The 21,222-nt window shown below is 40.1% G+C and overlaps 1 protein-coding gene and 1 pseudogene across 11 annotated transcripts in view; one reads left to right on the top strand and one right to left on the bottom strand.

Moving 5' to 3' along the window:
* The window catches only part of Pphln1 (periphilin 1), an 83,640-nt gene that overhangs the window by 47,749 nt on the left and 14,669 nt on the right, over positions 1–21,222 (top strand). For 7 of the 11 annotated variants that reach the window (XM_060388772.1, XM_060388770.1, XM_060388768.1 and 4 more), the window contains 4 exons: positions 730–786; positions 3,979–4,058; positions 8,919–9,038; positions 14,355–14,495. In XM_060388772.1, the coding sequence (XP_060244755.1) occupies positions 730–786; positions 3,979–4,058; positions 8,919–9,038; positions 14,355–14,495 (398 nt within the window). The remainder of the gene's footprint in view (positions 1–729; positions 787–3,978; positions 4,059–8,918; positions 9,039–14,354; positions 14,496–21,222) is intronic. The other 4 variants (XM_060388771.1, XM_060388769.1, XM_060388767.1 and 1 more) reach the window with 1 other exon arrangement.
* Positions 13,861–14,149, bottom strand: LOC110566867 (enhancer of rudimentary homolog; annotated as a pseudogene).

Genomic DNA, 21,222 nt, shown 5'->3' with positions numbered 1-21,222 from the left:
ATTAGAGTATTGGTAATTCCTCTGTAGAGAACAAGTCAGAAAACTTTTTTGTTCGTGTGTTTTATTTCTGATGGTGACTTTCCTTCCAGTGTACTGACCGACTCCTTTCCCACCTGGTATGTGATCCTGTGGCAAATCTTTGAATGTGAACCTTATGGTTCTTGCGTGAACAAATGCCGCTACTTAATGTTTGATATCCTCTCATGGCATCTTTGCCTGGTCTCCCCCCAACACTTCTACTTGTTTGAACTTCATAGAGAAATTACTACTTCTGTCATCTCTGATAGGTCGTGATTGAGAAACTGATAGGAGACCGGCCAGATAATTGGACTTTAGAATTTTTGAATACAGGTTACTGGTTTCTGGTGGGAAGATGTTAATAAGCTGTGGGTGTTTGAATGGTTGGGCACATATGAAAGAAAGCTTTTCTTAGGACACTCATAGTCTCTGGTGAGCTCTGAGTTGTTCTCAGACTAGGTGACAGTCTGTCTAGCTGTGCTGTTAAACTCTAGTCTCTAGACCCTTTGTTAGATAGGTTTAGGGGGCTCATACAAAGCCTTTTTTTTTTTTAATCTACTTAATAATCTAGGTAAGAACATTTGTCTTGTTAAAAGATAGTTTCTAGGAACATTTCGGTGTCTGTTGGCTCTCTGAGTGGCCACTGCAGAACGTTTGGCTCTTTCCTGTTCTGCCTTGGTTTCTTCATTCCTCCCTGCCACCTTTCCCTAGAGTCTGCGCGTGTTGGTGCTTCCTACAAACAACAGAATGAAGCAAATCCAGGAAGAGGTGAGTTTGGACGTGTTGATAAGGGTAAAGTATCTTCCTGCTCTCTCAAGTCCTCTGTCACCAGGGTTGGATAGCAATACAGCCAGGTAGTTGGTTGTCTGGACCAGCCATTCCTGGTCAGGAATAGCTGCCACAGGAGGATAGAGCCTGTAGAGTAATGAGTCTGCTGGTAGTGGAAGCTAGGGATTTCTACCCACTTTGCGATTTTGCTCTGTGTTTGTCTTGTCCCTTGCTTCTTGCTTGTCCACTCATTTATGCAACAGGTATAAATGAGTGTGTGTAAGAAACTGTCTCTGTACTCAGCAATCCTTTGCTTCTGCATACCAAGATTGGTTGATGTCTGCTTCTGTTAGCCATTGAGCATCTGAAACAGGAAGGTTCTGGGCTATACTTGGGGTCACACCTGGCCTAGCTACAATAGCAATGTCTTATTTGTAAAGCAAAGTCTGAGATTGACAGCTGTTTGAGTTGTTTGCCATCTTTTCTGTATGAGTTTTGCTATTTTTTTCTTGTGTTCTAGCTTATGCATGCTAAAATTGAGTTTATAATTGGAACCAGGATTTTGCTCTGGCCATCCATGAGCTCCCTATCCCTGGGACCTTGAAAATTGTTAGATGAGGCACACGGAAGGTAGCATATGAGATAATAGGTGCTGCTCGAGTACAGAATTGAAAGGAGCACGCTTGAAGGGTGAGAATGGCCAGTGGCCAAAGGGACCGTTTCTCCATCTACAGTCTTTCTAGTATTTCTAAGGTCTCTAGGACCAATAGTTTGTCCAGAAGGGTGTGTTCCTACAGAAGTTATTGATAAGCCCATTTGGATTAACTCTTAAAGAAGACAAAAAAGTATATATTTATTTCTTTTAGCTCCACAGTGATATTCAGATCTCTGCATAATCAAATGCTATTTTTTGACCCATAATCAAGTTTTCTAGTTTTAGTTCTTAGTTTTACAAATTGTTGTGTTTGAGGGAGAGGTCTATCCCCAATGACTGACCTTTAAGCCTACTTATACACAACTACCACAATTATGCCTTTATTTAGCTTGGGCTGTGCTGATTGGCCCAGCATAATCTTTCAAAGGACTGGTTAACAGGCAGAGAAGACATTGTACTCTAAGTGTAGGAAAATAAATTGGTTTTCTACCTGACTTTGTGTGCCTACTCATGTTCTGAAGTCCTCAGACTGAGTTGACCATAACTATTAGAAAGTGAGAGTGTTCCTCCAGAACAGTGGTTCTCGACCTTCCTAATACTACAACCCCTTAATACAGCTCCTCATGATGTGGTAACATCCAACCATAAAAGTACTTCCTTGCTAGCTTATAACTGTAATTTTGCTAATGTTATGTCGTGTGGATATCTGATGTGCCACCTCCAAAGGAGTCATGGCCCACAAGTTGAGAACCGCTGCTCTCAGAGCTTTTTGCAGTAGGACAGGCTTTAAGTGTGGTGTATAATTTGCCACAGGTATTAGGAATACAGTAAGGAGTGACTCAGTTGTGTTCTTGGCTATTGGAGGATGTCATGATGGTTTTATCATTTTTTTAAAATTTAGTAATTTATTTATTCTAAAAATAGGGTCTTACTAGTTAGCCTTGGCTGGCCTGGAACTTATGGTACCGGGTTTACCACAGGAGTCTAGATTCTGTGTTTTTCAAAAACCTGTTGAAACTTCAGAACTGGAATACTAAACCTAGCACATGGGTTCTCAGCCAGCCTCAGCATTGTTGAAGCTGATGATTCTGGGTGTGGCTCCCCCCATAGAAGCCACTCATGTCATTTTTTTTACCTGCAGTTGTGTATGCCAGTGGTATTCTCTCATTGTAAACAACCAGAACATCTTTACACTCTACCCAGTGCCAGGGTGGGAAGAGCAAAACTGTCTCTAGCTGTGAGCCACTGGTATAGAGTGGCACCTGTCTTCCGGACCTTGGAAAGACCTGTTGTTTAATACCACCACAGGTGCTTAGAAGCCTGAGTCTCTAGAGCTTGCTTAGCTGTGGCAAGAAAGTTTGAGGAGACACTCCCTGAAAGCTGGCTTTGCTGCACTCTGCAGGTGACCTGGCATCTGCTTTTGCTCTTACCTGCGCTCCTGGCTTTCTTTCCCTTTCTAGGCTTTAGCAGCATTTGTGTGGCCACTTTCTAAGACAATGTTGTTACTAATATTTTGGGTTTTCCCAGGATTTAAGATTACGGGAGTGATTATGTATTAAAAGGTATTAGTAAGGGGTTTAAAAACCAGGAACAGCTTACTTTTAGTAATTTCTATAAACTGGTATTAAAACAGTTTAAGTAAATTAGCTAACTAAAAACGAAATTTAATTAAATAAGTTTTGGTTGTTGAAACTACTAAAGTAATATTGTTCATATGTTTTCTGGCTTATTTTTCTATTAATAATGGTTCCATGCAGCATCATGTAAGTATCTGAAATAACTAACGATAGTGACTTTATCTCATAGAGATTTATCGTAAACAAAAATATTTGTTAACATCATTCATGCCAAGCTCTGCATCAGTTTTCTGAATTAATGGATATCTAAATTTTTTTTTTTAATGGTGTGAATGTTTTAAGATTATCTGCTAAATTTCCTGTGTATAGTACCCTTTGGGCCACCCTTAACTGACAGCTCTGCAGTATCTACATACTAAGTATAATAACATTACATGTGCTTATATTACACTATGTTAAAGATTATCTGCAATAGGAAATGTCATGATTTCTTCCCACTGCCCAGGGGCAAAGTGGGAAGAGAACTGTCCCTGGCTGTGAGCCACTGGTGTAGACTGGCATCCTGAGTTTGGGACGTGTTGTTTAATATCAGCCAGGCGGGCAGAGGCCCGGGTCTCTAGAGCTTGCTAAGCTGTGGCAAGGAAGTTTGAGGAGACACTCCAATTAAAATGTGTTTTGCCTTTCCCAGCATCTCTATGATTACACTTAGCAGCTGATGTTGCTGTGGCTTAGACTGCCATTTATGGCATTATTTCATTCTATGTTACTTTAATGTTTTGTGATGTTACTAAAAGAGGTAAATTTCGATGTTATTAAAATAATATGGTGAGAAATTTCAATATTGAAGTGCATATATGGCTTTCCCTACTAATTCATCTACAAAATTAGAAACACACAAAATAGAAAATCACATCTTACATTGTTTCTTTTCCTGTATTCTTTCTTAACATTGTTATATAGGTAAAGAGAGATCTATCCAGTCTTTGAAAACTTCAAGAGATACTTCACCCTCAAGTTCTTCAGCAGTTTCTTCATCCAAGGTTTGTTACTTTTCAAAAGTTAGGTAGAACTACAATGTAAAGATGGTGGGTGTACAGCACAAATGTTATGTTGCTAAGGGACTCATCTGAAAGCTTGAATCCTAAGTCATCACAACTTGAAAATATTACAGAGGCCAAAAAAAAGATAATTTTTCTAATTGATATTTTTCATAGCTTTTCTATGTAGCATTTGGCCTTCACCATAACCATTTAGATGGAGTGTGTGTTCATAGGGTTTGCTTCAGTTTGGGGGACTGAGGACATAGACAGAGGCTTAATGTGATTTTAGAACTGCTCAGCTCTAATATTCGTCATTTCCTCTCTTACTAACTCATACAAAAGTCCTATAGGTAGATTTAAACCTCAGCCTTATCGGAACTCAAGCCAAATCCATTCCTGAAAGTACTAGTTGCTCCTCCTACCATTATTTCGCTTTCCCGGCATCTCAAAACGTGTTGGAAAGGTGGAGCTATGTGTCTTTGCTTAGTTCCTTTATCACCCCCACACCCCATCTTTCTCTCTTAACTTGTTTTAGGTAGTCTTTACTTTTTGTTCTTTCTTTTAAAATTTTTGACATTTTAGCAGAAATACTTATCATCTGGCAATCTGGTATTGGTCTATAGGGACAACAGTTTCTTAGCCTGCGAGGAAAGTGATCTTTCTGTGACATTTTATCACTGGGATCCCCTCAGAGATCTTAGGATTCGGGAACATTGGTTGCATTTGCTTTCTTTTGTGGCAGTGGATGGTGAGGTCCTGCCCTTGGAGATGTTGGACAGATGTTTTTACCACTGACTCTCATCCTGGCCCTAGAAAGTCACGTTGTTGAAAATTTTGAAGTGTGTTTTGGAATTGGACCTTACTAAGTTGTAGCATAGGCTGGTCTTGATAATCCTGCATCTGCCTCCTGAGAAGTTCCATGCGATAGCTTTTCAAGTGCACACACCCAACAACTGGAAAACAGAAAAGGCATGATGGTAGGCTTTACCTGCTACAAGAACTCATAAATCGGTAGCTTGCTTTTGCTTTATAATTCATTTTGATTTTTTGAGACAGGGTTTCTTTCTCAGTGTTGCCCTGGCTGTCCTGGACTCACTTTGTAGGCCAGGCTGGCCTCAAACTCACAGTGATCTGCCTGCCTCTGCCTTCCCGAGTGCTGAGATTACAGTTGTGCGCCATTGTGGTTGGCTGTTCAATAAATCTTTTAAAAATATAAACCTCTCTTAAAAATTAAGTATACATTTTCTTGAATAGGCTCTTGTTTACTTTAAAAATTTTTTATATATTGTCTTAGGATACTATTTTAACCCTCTGATATGTGTAGGCATCTTATGCCTATAAGTCCCCTGCACTTGAAGGCGGAGATAGGAGGGTTGTATAAGCATGAGCTAGCTTTGGCTACAGATTGATACCCTGCCTCAACAACAAAACAAACAAACAAACAACCCAAACCTAGATTGGTAGAGAATTGAAATGAGGGGTGTAAGCTTATTTAATGGCCGTAGAATATATTTTGGAGGTAAGCTGTGCATTTTCTCTCTTTCTTCTGTAGGCTTGATGATTTTAGTCCGAAATGAGTGGACAATAGACAGGTCTGAGGAAGACAAACATGAGAATTTGTATGCGTGTGGCAGCCATACAGCCAAGATCACATATACAAGGCATCAGTCCTTAGCTAATCGTATCCTGCAGTGTGCAGAGGCCTAGAAGCTAGCATTGGTTGGCTGTCTTCTTTTGCTTTGTTTTCACTTTTAAAGTAAAATTATTTTAAAATTATATATATGCATGGGTGTGTGTATGTGAGTGCCAATGCCAGAGATCAGAGGCAGTTACAATAACTGGAGTTACAGGTGATTATGAGCCAACCACTTGGGTGCTGGGAACCAAATTGAGGTCCTCTGTAGGAGCACCGTAGTTCTTAGCCATTTTAGCCATCTTTCCAGTCACCAAAACTATCTTATGCAGACCAATTCTCCCAGCTGGATCACTGTAGTAGCCTTTCTAGGCTGTTCTTGTGGCCTGTGATCAGCTTTCCTCTCACAGCTTTTCCTTACTTTGTTTATGTAGATTTCTTGTTATAAAATGATAGACAGGTTTTTGGAGCCATTTTTAAGTTCACGGAGAACTGTGGTTTCTCTCTGAATAATTAAGTCAAAATAGTCAAGTATATTTGGAGCAAAATATTTTTTCTTTTGCAATGTTATTTGTATATCATGATAAATATTGCTCATGGTCAGCCTGTCCTTTGGTGAGGCTTAGTTAGGTGTAGAAGAAGCCCATGTACCCCTTCCTATCTGTATTTGTTAGTGAGCTTAGACGTTACTATTACTGTTACTGTTTTCTAATTTGAGGTAATGAGGCCTGCCCAGGTTCCTTTTGTGGAGCTCTATCAGAATGTTGTTTGGTTTGTATATAGAAGTACTTTGTTCATAGCAGTCTGCCAGTACTTCCGAGGTGTTTTTGTTTTGTGTTTTCATTGGAACTATACATTAGGCAAGGTTTTCTGGAGACTTGAGTAGAGCCTCCCCAGTGTACATGGGATGGAAGGGTAAGTAAGCACTACACCGGCTTACATGACAGGGGCTGTGTAGTCTGTGGGTAGCATCTGCACACAGCAGAGGCCGAGGACCTGAGCTGCTCAGTCCACACGGCTGGATGCCTCTGTGGTCTCAGTCTAGTGCTGAGGCCTGAGAGACTCCTGGACTATTGCTGATGCCACACCTGTGATGGAAGGCCAGAGAAGCTGGGCGCAGATACGTGGAGGACGCCAGCCACAGCACAGCCTTTTCCTCAGACCTCTTCATGTCCAGGACACCTGTTAGATAAGCCTTCCCCCACGTAGGCAGTCCTTCCTGAAAGCTGCCTTACAGACCCACCAGAGGCATGCTCCTTTCTTTCCTTTCTCTTTCAAGCTTTACACACTTGTTTGTTTGTTAGTTTAATATATATGAGTGCTCTATCTGCATGTATACCTGCATGCCAGGAGAGAGCATCAGATCCAAGTATAGATGATTCTGAGACACCCTATGGTTGCTGGGAATTGAACTCAGGACCTCTGGAAGAACAGTGCTCTTCATTGCTGAGCCATCTTTCCATGCCCCCAGAGGCATATTTCTTAGTTGATACCATATTCCTTCAAGCTGAAAATCAAGATTAGTCATTATAGACTGTCATCTGGAGGAAGGAGATATTTGTAGTCAGTGACACACCCTTAGAGAAGTAAGAGATGGGATCAGATTAGAGGTGATGGCACATAGTTGGCAAACATCGTCTTAGGAAATAGGATGAAATCCGCAGCCTACCATGACGGGGCTAAGGAAAGGTGTGCTGTAGCTTCACTTATTGGCGTTACTGGAACTGAGGGAGCCAGAAAAATATTTTGCCTTTATATTTCTGCCACGAACTCACTCATCTTTTTCAAATACATCTTAGTATAGGAGATTTGTCAGTAAATATAGAGAAAAGGCTGGGTGTGGTGGCGCACACCTTTGATCCTAGCACTTCTCTTCTAATGTCTGTCCTTTTTGCTATTCTGAATGAGCATCTTGTTTAGCTTCTTTAGGGCTATAGATTTTTGTATGTTTATATTATATGGCTAATATATGCTTATAAGGACAGGATCCAGGCAGTCCTGATCAGACTTGATATGCTAGGCTCAGATGGCAGGGGAGGAGTGGATTAGGGGAAGGGAATTGAGGAGGGGGAAGAATGTGACCAGGAGGAGATGAGGGAGGGTTCTACAATCAGGATATAAAATGAATAAACTGTAAAAAATAAATAAAATTTTAAAAAAGCCCAGCACTTGGGAGGCAGAGGCAGGTGGATCTCTGAGTTCCAGGCTAGCCTTGTCTACAAAGCTATGGAGTCCAGGATAGCCAGGGCTACACAGAGAAACCTTGTCTCAAAAGAACCAAAAAGAAAAAAAGAGAAAGTGCCAGATATTATTATATTTTATTTTTATTTTATAGATATTTTAGTCTCACAACTGCTTTGTAAGGGGAAATGTTCTTTTTGCTTTATAAGTGATTGAATAATATTGCATGCTGAGATCTGCCTGTAGCTCCAAAGCCCATTCTCTGACTACATTTTGTTAGAGAATTTGGTTAGAGAAAGAAAGTGTTACACCAAAACAATGAAATTTAAGTCTTTAAACGCTTGTGCAAAGAGTATGATTTATATTATTTATCACAAATATTAAAGATAACATCTGGTCCTTTTTCATACATTAAGAATTTACCTTAGGGGTCAAGAAATGGGTCTCCTAGAGTACCCGAGTTAGATTCCTTCTACGTAATGCATGATGGCTCACAATCCTTGGTAGTTCTAATTCCAGGGAATCCAGTGCCCTGTTCTGGCCTCTGGGTGAGGCACAGACATACATGCAGGCAAGAAACACCCATACACATTAAAAAATAAATACAACTTAAAAAATAGATTTACCTTAATGAACTTTAACCATTGTTTTCTTTCATTTGAACATAATTATAGAGTTGTAATCAGTATGATGTTATATGTATCCTTCATACAATTTGTGTATATATATTTGTCAGTGTTTTTTGTACTGGTTCTTTAGATGAAGAATGAAATTATGGGTGATGTGGTCCATGTGTTTAATGTGTGTAGTCCGTGTGTCCTAAAGGAATTGCCACTTACAGGAATTCTGGATTGAGTTTTGTGTTTGTTATTGTTATTTTGATACTTGCACTTCTCTCTTAGGCTTCTTTGTTTCATCCTGCCTGGTTCTCTTTTGGATGTTTTTGCAGGAGTGAAAAGAGGATATGCTTGCTTTCAATGCATTGTGCTTTCTGCTGTTAGAGGCCCTTAAGAATGCTTACAAAGATGTCTCTCTTTTTCTCCTAGGTGTTAGACAAACCCAGCAGGCTAACTGACAAGGAACTTGCAGAAGCTGAAAGCAAGTGGGCTAATGAAAAGCTAGAGAAAGCAGATGAAAATAACTTGGATGAAATTGCTGAGTTTGAGGTATGGTTTAATTTCACTTTTATGTTTCACACCAGAATGTTTTGTCTGGATTCTAAAGTGGATGGAAGTCCAGTATAGTACCACACCCCTGTAATACCAGCATTTAGGAGGTACAGGCAGAGTATCCTCAAGGTTTTCATCAGAGCATGCGTGAGAACAATGTGGTGTGCATGAAATCCTATTTAAAAAAAAAATAAAGCAAAAAGAGTTTAGAAAATAGTTGCTTTATTTTAGCACCTCAACATGTACTTGGAAATATCTTTTGTGGATTATTGAATTTACCACACAAAGTAGGAGTATGTTTTGGGATGACTTTAATGAAAGACTTTTTAAAGAATTTTGCTTGGCTGTGTGGTGGTGAGGCACACCTTTACTTCCAGCACTTGGGGAGGCAGAGGCAGGTGGATCTCTGAGTTCAAGGCTGGCTGGTCTACAGAGCAAGTTCTAGGGCAGCCAAGGATAGACAGAGAGACCCTGTTTCAAAAAAACAAAACTTTTTCTTTTTTTTTTTTTTTCTTCTCTCCTTTCACATCTTTTGCAGTCTGGGGATCAAGCCTAGGGACTGCCGCTTATATCCACCCTCATGGAAGGTTTTATGATAGACAGTTGTTCATGGATGTAACAATAGTATCCTAACCCATGTCTTCATGCATGATAAACAGATCATCCCTACATGCCTACTTATGATGTGCATAAGTCAAATGGTTAGACGTGGAGTCTGGATTTTTTCCCTTTTGTGTGTTTGTTTATTGTGTGGGAAATGGTGGTTTGTCATTTAGATAGCAATTCCCTTAAACAGGTCATTTTATGTGTAATTATATTTTTAGTATTCTTAAAGTAAATGTGTCAAATATATCAAGCTGTTCTTAGCACTTAGTAATACTTGAAGCACAGACTAGAAATATTGAATTATTTACTTAATGTTGATTATTTTAAGAATTTAGACTAAAAGTCCTTATATTACTCCTACTTAATAGGTCCAGTTTGAGAGTAAGACTGGTTTCTTATCTACCTAGTTTTTTGGTATTATTAATATATGGAAGGAAGTTTTGCTAATAGATGACTATTTATGGTCTAGTCACCTGTCTCCATGTAAGACACGTTCATATGAACCCCGAGAACCAGACATGAGCTACAGATACCTTTACCCACTAGTCAATCAGAAATTTAGTGTGTGTGTGTGTGTGTGTGTGTGTGTGTGTAAGTATGTGATGTGAGTTATGGTGTGTGTGGACGACAGTAGAAAATTTTTTTGGCATCGTTTCTCTTTTCCACTATGGGATGCAAGGATCAGACTTGAGTCATCAGGCTTGAGGGTCGAACACTTTTACCTGCCAAACTGTTTGCCAGCCTCAGCTTGCTTTTTGCTTTTACAAAATCTCCCGTTACCTGTGATGTGTTCAATATGCTCCCGAACTCACATCTTTGGGTTTGGGATGAGGTGTTGTTCAGTTGTGCTGCTGACCCAGGGTACCTGCCTGAGACCAGGCACTTTACACAGACCAAGACTTACTTTTCACCGTCCAGAATCCAGGGAAACCCAAGGTCAAGGTGCTATTAGCCTTGGAGTCTAACATGGTTTTGAGTCTGACATGACACCTTGAATGCTCTGTACTCTGGAAGGAGGAGATCTGTTCCTCACATGACAGAGAGCAGAGAACTCATCATGTAAAATTCCCTTTGAGTGTATCTTTTAAGTTTTGTTTTAATTTTCATTGAAAAATTCATATGTATGTGCAGTGTATCTTGATCATTTGTGTCTTTTAATCTCACTCTAGTCCAACTACAACTGGGCTTCCCCTAACATATATCCTAACTGTCTACCTCCAGCTCTGTGTGCTCCCATTTTTGGTGTGTGTGTGTGTGTGTGTGTGTGTGTTTCTCTCTTATATTAGCAGCTAGTAGAAGCAGGTATTAAGGCCTGCAGCTACCACTACCCATGGCAATAAGAGGAGTCTTTGATCACTGCTGGGAACAGCACAGCCCTGTGGGTATAGACACAAACACTTAGAAGGCAGTTTTAAGACATGACCATTTAGCAAACCAACACCAGTAGGTTACCTCCTCGGGCCTGTGACTTGGGTTTGCTCTATTAAGTACAACTTCATTGCTGTGGAACATTCCTGAAATCCAGTCAGGAGAGCAATTGACTGTGCCCATACATAGAATGCCATATTGTGCCCTTGGGCACATCTTGCCCAATAGCTTGGTTGTAGGGCATTTTATTGACTAATTGATGAGGGATGGCCCAGCTTACTGAGGGTGGGGGTCCCAGTGTGACTCAAAGCAAGAAGTTCTGGGTTGTGCAAGAAGGCATGCTAAGCAAGCCAATAGCAGTGTTTCTCACATGGCTTCTGCTTTCGTTTCTGCCTTGACTTCCCTCGGTGTTGGACTGTGGTCAGGATGTGTTGATAAACCCTCTTCCTCCCTCCACGAATGGTAATGGTGTTTATCACAACCTAGAATAGATAGTTAGGAGTTCATGTACAGAATAATTATATTGTCTGTAAATAAGGGCAATTTGACTTATTTTTTGGTTGGTTTTCCTTTTATTTCCTTTGCGTGTCGTACTGCTCTAGCTAAGACGTCAGTCTCTATATTGAGAAGTAGTAGACCCAGTGGACACCTTTGCTTTGTTCCTGATCTTCATGGAATGCTTTGAGTTTTTCTTCATAGCTCCATGGTAACTATAGGTCTGTTTACACAGCTTCCATCACATAGAGATATGCTCTGTCTATAATCCACTGTTACTTTTCTCAGGAAAGGGTGCATTTAATGAGATGGTCGTGTGTTTTCTATGTTAAAGTATATTTACTTGATGGACATTTATTATTTTACACATTTTGACCTTCCCCACATTTCTTGAATGAAGCCAGCTTGGTTGTGATGAATGATCTTTTTCATATTGATCTTAAGTTCAGTTTGTCAATATTTTGTTGAACTTCATATCTGCTCATCAGGAAGATCATTCTGTAATCTCTTTCTTTTTTTTTCCTTTCTTTTTGTTGTGACTTCAGCTTCATAAAACAGTTTGGAAGACTTTCGTGTTTTTTTTTTTTACTTTATGGGATAATTAAGTAGTATTTGTGTTCTTCTGATAGAATTCTGGAGTGAGTACATTAATTGGGAGACATTACTGCTCCAGTCTCATTGCTGGTAATGGTTCCCTTTCAGCTGTTTATTTCATCTTTTTAAAATTTTGCTATGTTGTATGCATATAGAAATTGTTTTTCTTTTAGATTTTCCAGTTTAATGTAATAAAGGTTTACAAAATTTTATTTACTTATTTTATGTGTATGAGTTTTTGTCTGAGTGTATGTGCCTGTTGCCTACAGAGGCCAGAAGTGGGTGTCGGATCCTTTGGGATCAGAGTTTCGGACCGTAATGCCGTGTGGGTGGTAGGAAGTGAACCTTGGCTTCCGCAGGGTCACTCAGTGCTCTTAGCTGCTGAGCCGTTTCCAGCCACTAATGTAATAGTATTAAAAAGTAGACTTTATGGCTTTCTGAATTTCATAGGTATCTCTTATGCTTCCCTTTTCATTTCTAATTTTACTAATTTGGGTTTTTTTTTTCCTCTCTTTTTTAAGCTGGCAAAGCATTTGTTATAGAACCAGCTCTTCATTTGATTCTTTTAGTTTGTGTTATATTTATATAGTTATATATTAATTGAGAAAAATGCCTTACAGCTGGATCTCATGGAGGCATTTCCTCACCTGAGGCTCATTTTTCTGTGATGACTGTAGCTTGTGTCCACACAAAATCAGCCAGCACACCTGTCTTGGTAAGAGTAGTGTAGAGAAAGCATTCTCTGTTCCTGTTTGGGGTTAATTTGATTGCTTCTAGATTACTTATTCACTATTGGTTTGTTTGTAACAGAACAAATGACTGTTGCTTTGTTGTGTCATTTCTAATGGTTCTGAGAAAAGGAACAAGGTGTTTAGCTTGTGAACTTGGGCACATTCCATGCTTTCTCTCAGTGTGATCTCCCGTTTACATTAGGGCCCTTTCTTCTCCATGGTCCATATTCCAGAAAACTGTTTAAGGAATAACCATAAGACAGAATCTTTGAGTTATATCTTAATCTGTATTTAGTATATTTATCATAATTTTAGAATGGCATAAGGCTTGGTATTATAAAAACTTAAGAAAAGTAGCAATCACGTCCTCTAGCCTTCTTCACATATGCACATTGTGTATCATGACAGTAGACTGGTTTTTTGTTTTGTTTTGTTACAACTACAGAACAGTTCTTTAATTTTTACTAAGACTTCCCCAGAGGACATAGTTAACCTCGTCATACACACATACACCCAACAGAGGGTTAGTGCTGTAAAGCAAGTAGAGGGGTTTCAAGGACTGGAACCAACCTTAAATGACAAAAACACTTTTTATCTGAATTATCATAAAAAATGTTAAGGGGCTGGAGAAATAGCTGAGTGGTTAAGAGCACTGACTGTTCTTCCAGAGGACCTAGGTTCAATTCACAGCACCTACATGGCAGCTCAAAACTGTCTGTAACTCCAAGATCTGACACCGTCATACAGACATACATGCAAGCAAAACACCAATGCACATAAAATAAAAAGAAAGTTAAAAATATTTAGTTAAAAAAAGAAAAGAAAAGGGGCAATAGGAGTTTCAGAATGAAAAGATCATTCATGTTTCATGTAATGTATGCAGTATTCTTGGCTGTACATATGACAAATGGAAACGGGATGACTATCATAAAAATGTTCACTGCAGCATGCTGTATGCACCTGTTCCAAGCTCAAACCAGCCTGTAATGCTTCCAACTCAATTACTGCTCCCCCCATTGGCACTGTCAACGGAGGAGCACATAGATCTTCTGTTTGATCCAGTCTTTGTTATAAGGCTGGTATGTCTGTGTATCAGATCAGTAAACAAGACACCTGAGATCTGTCTTGTTTGTCAATAAAATCAAACAGCTGACTGATATCATGGGGTGGGGAGGCTGTTGGGACCCATTGTCTTCAGGTGTTCTTTATATATTTTACAAACACCTGGTAGGCACCCATTCACAGACTCATAGTCAGCGTTAGTCCTGCCTCAGGCCTCTTGGTGGGCTGGACCAGCAAAATGGTGAGAGACATCAGGTCAGATGCTTTGCTGCAGCCGCTGCTAACGCCACGGCTAACACTGCCGCCACCACACATGAGCTCAGCCTCCCACTTTTTTTCTTAAAATTGGTTAAGCAGCACTTCCTTTTAATATACTCTTCTCTTAGTGACCACTTACATCATCTCAAATACTCTCTGTCTTTTAAGAAAATAACTACGGACTTCCTCTGTTTTCAAGGTGGAAGCCACAGCACCCTTATTTATCGACCAGACAGAAGAACCCGAGTCAAACACAACAGATGGCACGGAATTGTATGAAGACAGCCAGCTGAACAGTCGCTCTAAAGCAATCGCATTAAAAACCAAAGAGATCGAGCAGGTAAGAATGTAGTCTTCCACTAGACACAGCTGGTGGTTGTGACACTGCACACACACATATTTGCACTAAATAGATACAATGCTCTTGCTTTGTCTTTTCCACTTGTAATGTGTGTGGAAGCTAGGGCGACCTCAGGTTTTTTGGTCTCCTTTCCCGAGACAGGGCGCTGCAGGAAGCTAGGATGCACCGGTCTCCATCTTCCAGGCACTGTGATTCCTTTGTTTGATGGGGTCTCATACTGTAGCCCTGGCTGATAGACAGATGCTGTCTTTGAACTTACTGCAATCTTGCTATGTCAGTTCTCAAATGCTGGGTTCATGGTATGAGCCACTAGTCAGCAATTTTTTTTTTTTAATTCACTTGATGTGTTTGTTCACTTGTCTCTTACCATAATAGAGATTTCCCAAGAAGCACTACTTTATTCTGCTTAGTGGTGTATCTCTACTTACAACAGGAGTTCATGCATAGCCGACTCGTGAAAGTATTTGTTGGATGGATGATGGTGTGAAGTCATAGCTCTGACAGTGGCCCTTGAGTGGTTCCTGAGTCACTTAAAATTGGGGGTGGCCTTATGTTACTGTCCACCTGGCTTAGGTGTCATTCCTAACAGTGAACATTAACTCATTCAGTGAGTGAATGAGTTAATGTTCTTTTTTCTTCCTATGTTATAGCGCTCTCTCTCTCTCTCTCAAGGTTCAATAATTTTCATTTTATGTGTTTGTGGATATGAGTGTTTTGCCTGAATATCTGTCTGTGCATCACATGTGTGCTTGGTGCCTTCAGAGGGTGAAGAAGGTATAGGGTCTCCTGGAACTGGAATTACAGGCAGTTATAACCTGCTATGTAGGTACTGGGAGTTGAAACAAAGTTTTTTGGAATAGCAGGCAGTGCTCTTAACCACTGAACCAACTCTCCAGCCCCCTCAGATGTAGGTTTTTAAAGACAAGTTCTCTTAAGAATGAAAAAGAAACATTTGATAGAACATAGAAGAAGGAAATATTTTCTCTTGTCATTTATAAATGTTTTCATTATTTCTTTGTATTGTTATTAATGGTTGATGTCTTTGATTGTGAGAAAGTTATCAGTAAGTTATACAAACTGGCTTGATGGTGCACTGAAAATTATTTAGCATGAAGCCGATTATATAGCTCTGTGTGGAAACCTGCACATGTTTGAGCTAAAAGACTATCTGTTTAGAGCTGCTGTTTAAACACATGGAACAGCTGCTGCTAAAGCATGTGGAGACTATTGCAGGATGACAAGTGACCTAAAGAAAGAAAAGAGAACCAGGTATGGGTGTGGTGCGGCCGCTATGGGTGTGATTCCAGTGCTGGGGGCAGAGTCAGGAGGGTCTTTATGAGTTCCAGGCCATCCAGAGACTGTGTCAAAGAGAGGATGAAGGGACAGGAATGAGGGAGGGAGAAGAGGGGAATAAAGAAATGGAGTTACTACATTTTGGTGTTACTGGAGGAGTAAAGGGGTTTCTGAAAGAGTTATAAAATAGGTGGGCATGGTACAGGTACCTGTGGGAATGATGTGGGAAATGGATGCAGGAGAAAAATGATTCGATAAGCATGAAGTACATCCTGAGACCCTGTCTTGAAAAAGTAGGTATGGTGATATAAAATAGAAGATACATAGAGCTTTCTCTTCTGTTTGAGACTTTTGCTTTCACACATGAGCAAGAAGTAAGGCCAGAATCCCCCCAAATTCAGGAAGCCAGCATATAAGTATACGCTTAAAACTAGTATATGCTTAAAACTTCTAATTACTAAAATAAATAATAGCAATTATTTTATGTGTATGATTATTTTGCTTTCATGTATGTCTGTGTACCACGTGCATACCTGGTGCCATCAGAGGCCAGAAGAGGGCATCATATTCCTATAATAGACAGTTGTGAGCCACCATGTGAATGCTAGAATTGAAACTGGTTCTTGTGGAAGAGCAGTCAGTGCTCTTAACTGACAGCTCTCCTTAGGCTTTGAAATCTGAAGTCATTTAATTGAGGCAATATTATAGCTTGAATAAAATTCCACTTGAAAATTTTATAGTGACCACAGTGCTACAGTTCTTGATGTTTAAAGACAGACAGATTGATAGACTGTACTGAAATTACCTCCGTATGGGGACATACTCTTTTGATGTATTGTCACCTTTTCATCCCTGGGCATTTAAGAATTTTATCAGAGTTAAGGGTGTAAGTGGTGCCTTCCTTCCTTCCTTCCTTCCTTCCTTCCTTCCTTCCTTCCTTCCTTCCTTCCTCCCTCCCTCCCTCCCTCTTTCCTTCCCTCCCTCTCTCTCTCCCTCCCTCCCTCCCTCCCTCCCTCCTTCCTTCCTTCCATCCCTCCCTCCTTCCTTCCTTTCTTTCTTCCTGTTTGTTTGGTTTTCTCTGTGTAGCCCTGGCTGTTCTGGACTCATTTTGTAGACTAAACTGTCCTCAAACTCATTGATCCACCTGCCTCTGCCTCCTGAATCCTGGGATTAAAGGTGTACTACCACACCTGGCACAAATGATGTTTTTTATATATAAGATTCAGGTTAGAATTATACATGGTATAATTAAAGATTGTATAGTTCATTATACACGGTATGGTTAATGAATAAATTCTTCATTCAGAAATCCATTCATTTCTAAGCATCACTGTCTTGCTAGAGATGAGCAGCATGTTTGGCTTCCTTATGCTTTGGACTCTAGGCATTCTCTTTTCCCCTCATTTCTCTGATTATCCTTAACCAAGGTTGGTCCATCTTTCATATTAAATTATTGGTTCACTTTTCTAGGGTTTCCTGGCTTCTGAGCTTAGAGCACAACTTTTAGGATTTCTCCTGGCCTTTTGCTAATTCTAAAGAGATCTAATCCCAAGGTCATGTGGGATTGATACTCATTCATGTGTTTGTCATCAATCCCTTGACTGAGATCTTGTGCAAGCCATCATACATATATTGTAGTTATAGTGACTTGTAATAACATTTTGTTGCTTGATATTTTACCAGTGATAAATTCTGTTTCTTATTAAGTTGTCACTTAAGTAACCAAGTAATATCCTGCAATTGCATGTCTGTTCCTTGCAATGTGGTAGCATTGCTCTTCAAAGTCCTTTCTGCTTTGATAAAATGGTGCTAAGTCATAGCCCATACTTGAGAGCCTGTGTTCGTGGTGTTCTGCCATCAGATGTTACTTTCAAAAGTCTTCTCTTCTGTCTTCAGATACATAAAAAACTGGACTATGTAAATGTCCACATGGAATGACAGTGAGGAACAGAAGCCTTCCCCAGGGAAGTAGCTGCTAGAGAGCTGCTGAGGGGCTAGGATCCAGGGACAAACTCGTCTTACAGAGAAAAGGGAGCCCTCAGGCTCTCCACTTTCAAGGTGCACATTCTAAGTCTCAGGTGCTTTGGTTGTAAGATAGAGGACTCTGCAGGAAAAGGTGCTTGTAACACACACCTGGCAACCTTAGTTCAGTCCTAGGACCCATGTAAAGGTGAACGAGAGAACCAACTCCAAAGAGTTGTCCTTTGTCCTCCATAGGTGCAGACACACATGCCCAAACAGATCATATACGGTAATGAGAATATTTTTAAAGACACATACATTGTGAATTTAGTGTAATATTGTTAGGTATCAGAGCTTCTAAAAAGCACTTATTGATTACTTGTATTTCATCAAAAGTCATATTCTTAATCGGTATTTCTGAGTGGGGTATTAAGATTTGAATTTTCTTACATATTTCTATTTAATGCTGATTCTTCTTCCTCTATTTAGAATGAAATAATTAGAAAAAGAGATCTTTTTACTTCTGTTGCTGTAAACAGTGCCACTTTCATTATGCGGGTTAGAAAGTTCTATATCTATAATGTAAATTGAGGTACAGTTAATGAACAAATAAAATGTATGACTTAAATATTCATTTGAATGAGTTTTGACAGTTGTATGTCCATAGAACTTCATTTTAGATGAGTACAGACAAGAATGTGGCATTTAAAAGCCATGACATGATGCTGTACAGTGTTTCATTCTGCTTAAAACCCTGCCAGTGTTCATCAACGTACAGATATGTTGGCAAAAAGTAAGCTGATAAATACGTAATTCTGATAAATACAGAAAAAGGCAAGCAACTTTTAGACATTTTATGATTTAGAATTCGCCAGAATAAGAAAGTATCTCTAGGGTTAGCATGATGGCTCAGTTATAAAGGTACTTGTAAGTCAAGGCTGATGACCAAAACATTTGATCTTAGAGAGTCTACATGATGGAGCTAGAAAACCAAGGTATCTGAACTCTAATGGCGTGTATCTGCGTGTGTACACACTTGCAAATAAACAGACAACTGTAAAAATGTTTTCTCTACATGCTCTGCACAAGATAGAGGGTAATGTTTTGTAACAGTGTTCACCAGCTTCTTTATCTTCTTCAAGCCATCTCTGTTAAGTTGCACCTTAGAGTCAGGAGACATTATTAATCAAAGATACACTTCTGGAGCAGTGTAGATCACCAGAGGCCAGGGTCTCATTACAGCACCCAGTAAAGTGTATAGAAGGGCATTAAATAATCACCATAGGACTTGGTAAGAAATTACACTGTCGATGGCTGACTATACCTGATATGGATGTATGTATGTGAGTGGGTTTCAAGACACCGTAAGCACATTTCACATGCTTACCAGAACGGATCTTGTGCTTTTTGTTCAGATAAATCAGTCATAACCCAAATATTTAAGGCACAGTTCCTTTAAGCTGTGGCCTGAGAAAGCTACAGATCAGTGCTGTGACTTGGGAGGCTTCATATCACTCTCCAGGTCTTTGCACCTCAGTCCATTTCCATGTTACTTGGCCTCCTGCATAGTGACTGAACCTGTGGGTAGTCAGGCTGGATGGTGGTCACCATCACCAAAAGCCAGTCGAGGGCCACAGGAGTCACTTTATGCTCTCCTACTAGAGAGCATAGAATTGCTTTAATTCTATGCTTTAGTTCTCTAACCATTTTTATAGTTGCATTGTTTGATTGTGTGTAATAGTATATCTTGTATTTTTATATGTCCTTTCCAAGAGCACTTTGACTCACTGAAGCCATGTTAATTTGGTTAACACCTATTCAGTGTAGTTATGAAGTTTTAAAATTGAATGCAGAAACGATGCAAAGAAATGGTAATCTACTTGAGTGTCTTCCACTTCCGGTCCTTTGTGTTTTAATGTGAAAATGTAAGAACTGAGAAACGAGCCTGCTAAGAAGCCGAGCCTGCTAAGAAGCCGTTGCTGTTCAACCCCGCAGTCCTGGGGCACCTCAAAGGAAGTGCACTGCGGTTAAGCGGACAGGCCAGAGCTTTTGAGTAGCACTGTGCGGCTTCACCACAGCACGTCTGTGCCCAGGTGAATCACATGGTAGACTTCTGGGTGGAAAAATAGTGGATTTGGGTATTTATCTGCATAAAGGACATACTGTGTGATAGGCAGTCATCGCTACTGCCCTTTGCAAACATGTTTTTGACTGAGAACAACTGAAAACTAAGACAGACTTGCTCATTGAAGACTGTGACCTAGTCGTTCAACTGGTTCTGTTGTGGGATGGCTGACAGGAAGGCCACCACTGGGAGAGCTCACCTGCAGTTAACAAGAAAGGGGACATTGGGAATGAGCTCTTCTAGGGATTTATTTTAATGCGGTGGGTGTCACACACCTAGAATTATGTCTTATCAAGTACAGAGAAGGACTGGTGTGTTTGTTTGTGAACTAGTGGAGTTAAATAGGGTTACTTACATGAAGATGAATAGAGGGTTATTTGTAAGAGTACAGGCAAATCAACAGTGGCTACATCACCAAAGAAAATGTCTGTCCCTCTTGCAGCAGTGACCAATGTCTGTAAATCCTTGCTGGGAGTGGGGCCTTGTCGGCCTCCTCCCTCCAGGATGCAGTATTGAGGGGCCTGATCTTATGAGGGTGATCACATCTGCTGAGACTTCAAGAGTACAAAGGTCCTCTCATGCCTGTAAATGTTATTTCATAACACCTTGCCACATTCTGTCTTCTGTAATGTTCCCTGAACCTAGGAGTTGGTGACATAGATGTTGTATTTAAAACTAAGCATGTAACATCACTCACTTTCAGTACTTTGACCATTTTTGAGCCTCTACAGTCATTGCTCACTGCAGAAAGAAGCTTCTGTGCCAACATGGAGAGTAACTCCAGTCGGTGGCCATAATTGTTTAGAGGGTAATTAACAAGCACATCGTATCCATGCTAGCAAAAGGTAGTGGTCCCTTGCCTACTAGGATCTTTGCTCTCTCCAGCCCCTGCCTTTGACCATGTGTACAGTACCAGGTGTTTGCTCCTAGGGATCAGAACTCAAACCAACCAGGAAACAGTTGCTGACCACTTTCACCTGTGGCCACATCTTGCCTCTGTTGATGTTGCATGTTGGTTCTGCAACTTGGGGGCACTCTCCGCTGAAGCAGCCTGCATAAGCACCAGTAGGGGATTGCTGAATGGGGTTTCGGTAGTGCCTGAGTTGGCTGGAGCGCCTAGTTGATTCCCACTTTTGTAGATTCTGAGTCTGTATTATATTTTAAACCACTTTGTAAGTAAGGCTAAAGAGTACAGTATATGAATATGCAGAGAATTCTTGGTTTCTTGCTTGTACTAATCACTGTGAATCTTTCTTTAAAGTTAGTAACTATAATTAACAAATTATAAACTAATAAAATTGTAGGAATGTTTGAACATCACCCCTT

The sequence above is a fragment of the Meriones unguiculatus genome, chromosome 8, assembly GCF_030254825.1.
Source record: "Meriones unguiculatus strain TT.TT164.6M chromosome 8, Bangor_MerUng_6.1, whole genome shotgun sequence".
NCBI classification, from domain to species: domain Eukaryota; kingdom Metazoa; phylum Chordata; class Mammalia; order Rodentia; family Muridae; genus Meriones; species Meriones unguiculatus.
This window is presented reverse-complemented; position numbering and strand designations above follow the sequence as displayed.